The sequence below is a fragment of the Vulpes lagopus genome, chromosome X, assembly GCF_018345385.1.
Source record: "Vulpes lagopus strain Blue_001 chromosome X, ASM1834538v1, whole genome shotgun sequence".
NCBI classification, from domain to species: domain Eukaryota; kingdom Metazoa; phylum Chordata; class Mammalia; order Carnivora; family Canidae; genus Vulpes; species Vulpes lagopus.
The window spans coordinates 43,786,361-43,792,360 of record NC_054848.1 but is presented as its reverse complement, the minus strand read 5'-3'; the positions used below and the strand labels follow the sequence as shown (position 1 = coordinate 43,792,360).

Here is a 6,000-nt window from a genome sequence, read left to right as displayed (position 1 = left end):
AAAAAATAAATAAAAATGCAAATACTTAAAAAAAAAAAAAAAACAACTCACTGCTTGCATGTGGTTCTAGGAACAAAACCCCAGAGAAGGTAGGTAACTTGTTTAGGTCAAGACTGAGAAATCAGCATAAGATTTGGTAACAGATTCACTTTTTGAGACTATTACTGTGGGTGTTTGCTTGCATGTGCACGTGCGTGTGTGTTTGTGTGTGTGTTTGGTCTGTTCTAAAAGCCCCGCTCAGAAATTACAGGCTCAAGGATGAACAGCTGAGGAGAAATCTGGACCCTGTCTAAAAGCTGATTCTTCCAAAAGCCACAACATTTGTTAACTGGCCAGCTTATCAATGGATGCTCTTTCCTTTAGGTTTGTTAGGAATGGAAACAATACTACTAGTCTGCTAGCAGTTTGCCGATTCCTGGCTTGGTCATCTCAGTGGGGCAAGTGCAAGGCCATGCCAGGAACTCCAGATGACTGGAACATACACAAGCACAGTGCTACCCACAGACGCCAGCGCTGAGCCAGGGTGCGGCTATGCCCAGGCAGGGGGCATCCTCAAAGTGCTTATTTAAACTATGCTCGGGGGCAATGTTTCATAATGACCCCACACACCTAGTGCAAACACACAGAGCAGTCTACACACACAGTCCCACTGTGTTCGCTGGCCTGCTTGCTTTAGTTTCCATTCCTCTAGGCAAGGTCCACAAATTAGCAGCCTTGTAACCCTCCCAGGACCCGGTTTTGGGACCTTCAGAAGAAAAAGGCAGTCAGAGAAACACGAACTCGGTAATCGGGAAGCCAGCGTTTCAGCCCACTCGGCCATGCGGGCTGCCCACACTAACGACTTTCACCTCCCTTTGCCTCTGCTGGCTGGAGGGGCGGGGAACCCGGCGGTAAGGAGGGGGACCGAAGGGGGGGGAGCAGCTTGAATGAAACAATGTAACAATTGATGTGAGAGGCCTTGCCTCACGCTCGCTCCCCAGCGATCCTATAGGCGAGGTCGCACTGACTGCCACTCCCCACTGCTCCGTTTTCTCGTCCATTACGCGCTATCCCTCCGCCTCTCCTTCTTTCTTTTCTTTTTTTCCTTCTCCTCCCTCCCCTTTCTCCAGCTCCGTGTCATTTCCTCCTCGCGCTCGCCAGCTGCCCGAGCGTCTCCAGCCGGGAGAGTAGGCGGAGCAGGGCGGCGCGGGGTGGCGTAGCGCTGGAGGGCGCTGGTGGCGGAGCTGCTGGGGGCGGAGGCAACGTAGCCCCCGAGGAAAAGGAGCCTCGCGGCGCCTGAGCCGAGCGGAGGATGGAGAACCGGCCTGGGTCCTTCCAGTACGTCCCTGTGCAGCTGCAAGGCGGGGCGCCCTGGGGCTTCACCCTGAAAGGGGGTCTGGAACACTGCGAACCGCTCACAGTGTCTAAGGTAAGAACTGGCGCCTCGGTCCCAGCGGTGCCCAACTTTGAATGGGCAAGCGGGTGTGCAGGCTGCCCTGGGACGCGGCCCTCAGACCAACTTTGAAACTTGGTCCGGGCTGAGGGTGAGAGCCCTCCCGTGGAGCATTAGCGGCACGGAGGGATCTCGCCACCAGCCCGGGCGCAGACACCCATGACGGGTGGCGGGAGTACAGGATGGGAGCATTGCTGGCCTGGGGGCTTGAGCCCTACGCGCACACACTCGCTAGGCTCCGGGGGGCAGGTTTTGCTCCTCCACGTCGGGGCGGCTGTTCCCCTCAGTTTGAGCTGGAGGAAGCGGTGGCTGTTGGGGGGTTTCTCCTTGGAAGTTCCCTCGCCCTTGAGGGACAGACAGCGCCGCTTGGCAGCTCCCTTAGCAGCGTTGACTCCTCCGCGGACTCGCGGGTCGTCCCACCCGGGCAGGTTGCAGGGCGAGGGTCTGGTGTGGGAACAGAGATGAGGCACTGGTGGCTTTCGTCAGCCTCACTTCCCACGACCGGACGCGCGCACATCCATTCAGCTGGCGAGGCTTTGCTCCTGCCGGTTCGGCTCGGCCTTACCCTCCCTCCGGAGTCCTGCCCCAGCGCCGGCGAGATTTCCTGCACGTTGAGAAGTGTGGAGGAAACTTTTGCACCATGGAGCACAGCTGTGTTGGAGCTGCTGCTGCCGCCGCCAGGGTTTGTTTGTTTTAGGAGTTTGTGATATGCTGGAAGCCAAGTTGCAGCCCAGGACTGGGGAGAGGACCTCTCCTGAGTGCTGCAGTACCCCCTCCTCCAGAAGGAGCCATCCCCAGTAGGGGTGAGGAGGTGTGGGGGCCCTGGGGGGCTGTTACTGGGAAGAGAGAAGTGTAGGGCCGTTCACCTTGAGGCGCCAGATTGCCAAGTGAATGAACTTTAGAACTTCATCCCATTTTTTGTTTTTGTTTTTGTTTCTCTTAAATGCTCAAGTCTGAAAAGCTCTTCCCCTTCCCACCCACTCAAATTGCAATTGAGGCTGTACATGTGGGCTTGGGCTGGAGATGGAAAGCTGTGGCTTCTCAGCAGGGATCAAATGTCACTATTTTTTTTGGCTTTGTAAGGGAGGTCACATTTCAGCAGGGGGTGGCCAGTGCCCTGCCACACCCCCACAGGGTGCTGCTTTACCCCTTGCACTGGGCCCACTGGCTAGCCTGTAGGGGAGAGGATCCTTCAGGCGTTGGGGCCCATGCTCTTAGCAACCTTGGGGTATTGCCATGGGGTGTACCAATCTGCTTGAGCAGTCTGAGGTACCTGAAGCAAAACTTTGAGGAGCTGTTGGGGAAACCTGGGATGTTTGCCCCCCCCCCCAACACCAATAACCAGCCCATAGTTTCATCCACCTCTTCCTTCCCCATACTGGTCCCCATACTGGTATTTCTAACCAGCCTGAGATGCCTTTGTCACCCACTATCACATCCCCTCTTAAGGCACTCTCCCTCCAATAGTCTCAGGAGGGAATTATATAAACCTTTTTTTAACCAAAGAAAACAAGAACACTCTCCAACAACCGTTTTGGGGAGGGGAATCCCAGCCTTCAGGAATTTCTTCTAATCAGACTCCTCTCTTCCTTCTTTCCACCAAGGTCAGAATGGGCTATGCAGCCCTCCATGATCTGGCAGTTCCTCCCTTTCTTTTTCTCCTTACACCACCCACAGAATTTCCAAGTCTGCCTAGACAACCTATCTTGGAAAGGTCGTTTTTCACCTCTGCCCAGGGCTGAGCCATCCTGAGAAACGCCCCAGAGAGTGCTTACTGCTATGGCCCTGGATTGTTTTGCAGAGCCAGTGCTGAGCATAGCAGGGGGTGTTACTAAGTATGGGGCAGCCAGCAATTTGTGGTCTGGCTGGGGGATTATTTGAGGGTAGATGAGGGTTTCCTTGGCTAAGCTGTTGAGGAAGTGACTCCTGTGTTGAGAGGCAGGGTGCCTTTTAATGATTCCCTTTCTGCTGAACATACAGTTGACCCCTATTATATGAAAACTCATTACTACACACATTTGGGTATGCAGGGAGCAAAAGCATTTATCCTATCCCTCCCAAATGGCCTGGTACCTTACAGTAAAAGTCAGTTGTATATAACATGGTTAGCCCCAATATTACATAAAGGGGCCATAGTATTTTTTAAGTGCAATAATTGCCTGTATTTTTTTCTTGCCAAGACACTCTGTGGCAGAGTTCATTAGTCCCCTTTTCATTTTTCTAATTTAGTTTTGTTTCCCCTTATGCTTCAGAACAATACAGCTTTCTTCTTGAAAATAGCCTCAGTTTGCACACACTGGTGTGGAAGGGATGGAAAGTCATAGAAAGAGAATTGTATTGGAAGATTGGAACCTTGGGTTCTAATCCTTGCTCTGACACTCATTAGCTTGGGGATCCTGAGTGCATCCCTTGCCCTGCCTAGGCTGAGGTGTTCTCACATCTATAATGAGATTCAAGTGGGTGGTCTTTAAATAAGACTTATGACAGCCCAGTAGGCATTGTTTTCTCCTCAGAAGGGTTGTGGACTGAAGAGGTGGCTTTGTTCCATTTGCATACAGTGTTGCTGTTTATACTGTGTTTCCATATCCCTTATTTCATTAGCCTCTTCCCCCCCATCCCCCCCTTTCCCCCCCACCCTGTGAGGCAGTCAGGGAAGGTTGTAGAGAAATGGATGGAAAAACTGAGGCAGTGATGCAGTGAGTAGCTTGTCTAGGTCTGCCAGACAGTAAGTCAGTGGTAGGCTCCAGGGCTATATTTTCTACTACATGGAGAGTTTCTTTATTCTTCTGGTAGTACTGCAGTTTGTGCAGGGGTATGGGGCAGAACCATTCAGGGATGCATCTAGTCTTGACAGTTTCCCCAGTGACTCTTTCCATCCCAGCCTGTGGTTCCACAGTAGGTGAGGACTGGGTTGTGGACACTCCTTGCTGAAGTCTGGGCTTAGAGAGTAGGAAAGGACTGTTTTAGTGCCTCCAAATTACTGTAATAATCTCAGGTCAAGCAGAGAGAGAGAGGTGAGGTGCAAGAACCATGGTGGGGAATGCTGGAGAACCTCCTTTTGGACAGGGGAAAAAAAGGCAATTTGGGTCTGGTGTGGTGTACATGTTTAGAGATAGCTTGTGGAGAAATCTTGGGAGTGGAGGGAGTTGAGAAAGGGTGAACAGTGGGAAAAGACTGTGTAGAGTGTGAAAGGCTACCTCATATTTGTCCTGGGAGAACCTTTGGATCAGGAAATCATCAAGTTGGTTGGGAAATGGTTGATTTCCTAGTGGCTCCTGTGATTTCCTCAAACATGGGGAATTCAGCTGCCCAAGTTTTTTTTTTTAAGATTTTATTTATTTATTCATGAGAAAGAGAAAGAGAGAGAGAGAGAGAGAGAGAGAGAGAGAGGCAGAGACACAGGCAGGGGAGAAGCAGGCTCCAAGCAGGGAGCCCGATGTGGGACTCTATCCTGGGACCCCAGGATCATGCCCTGGGCGGAAGGCGGCACTAAACCGCTGAGCCACCCAGGCTGCCCTAGCTGCCCAAGTTTTAGGAGACTGGTATCTTCTCACAATTCAGTGGGAAAGAAAAAGGAAATGTTTTTAAAAAATAACCTGCTATTGATTATCCCAAGTGTTAAGGGATGGCTTATGATTTCCCCATACATTGTGATTTTTCCAAGGAAGCACAACCCACACAGGACTTGGGCCCATGACCTTCGTATTATTAATTCCTTTGTTTAGCATCTTATACTACCTTATTGGCCCACGAGGCCTGTTTGGATAAAGTGGAGATTCTCTTCTAATTGTATTTATCTGTTTTGCCACCTAGGGATGCCCCTCTACAGTGTAGACAGTCATTCATGAAGTTGATTCCCCATACTGGAAAAGATCTTTGGGGATGGGTGACCTTTCCCAGGTTCTGGCAGCAATGATTCTGCATCAAATAGGGCCTCTCAGAGGCCTCAGAGATTCAGATTGTATCCTTAGGTGGCACATAGTGTGTGTGTGTGTGTGTGTGTGTGTGTGTGTGTGTGTGTGTGTGAGAGAGAGAGAGAGAGAGAGAGATGTAGAGAGAAAGACAGACAAATGGACAGACAGATACACAGAGAGTTCCTGACCTCTAGTGTGAAGGTTCCCCTCCTCATTTTGAGTTCTTGGAAGTGTGTCCTGAGGTTGGCTGAGGGTGAAGAAAAGAAGGGGTGGAGGCCAGTGGGGATGCAAGAGAAGGAGCTAAACTGAGGAGAAGATAGGCTTATCCTACGTATTTGCCCTCTTCCTGGCCCTTTTTTGGTGGCAGTCTCCAGTCTCCATCAGGCACAGTGAAGCAAGTGGCCACTAGTTACTGCCCTGGAACAAAGCAGGGTGGGGTGGGGAAGTAGCTTGGAGGGGAAGGAAACTTCACCTCCTTCACTTACGGTGCATTTCTGTTGCTGTATCATTTTACCCTCTCTAGATCCAAATGTCTGTTTGTTAAATGGGGGGTAGGCATACTTGTCCCATCTTTATTATCAAAGATGACATGAGGATGAATTGGGACAGCTCTAATACTGTTTGCTATCATTAGCCTAGGAAGATGGCAGGGCA

General features: G+C 51.0%; 1 protein-coding gene across 1 annotated transcript in view; it reads left to right on the top strand.

Moving 5' to 3' along the window:
* Positions 1 to 1,129: 1,129 nt before the first annotated feature.
* The window catches only part of SHROOM4 (shroom family member 4), a 248,898-nt gene continuing 244,027 nt past the window's right edge, over positions 1,130 to 6,000 (top strand). Inside the window, exon 1 of the mRNA XM_041740701.1 lies at positions 1,130 to 1,408. Coding sequence (XP_041596635.1) covers positions 1,292 to 1,408 — 117 coding nt within the window. The 5' untranslated portion in view covers positions 1,130 to 1,291. The remainder of the gene's footprint in view (positions 1,409 to 6,000) is intronic.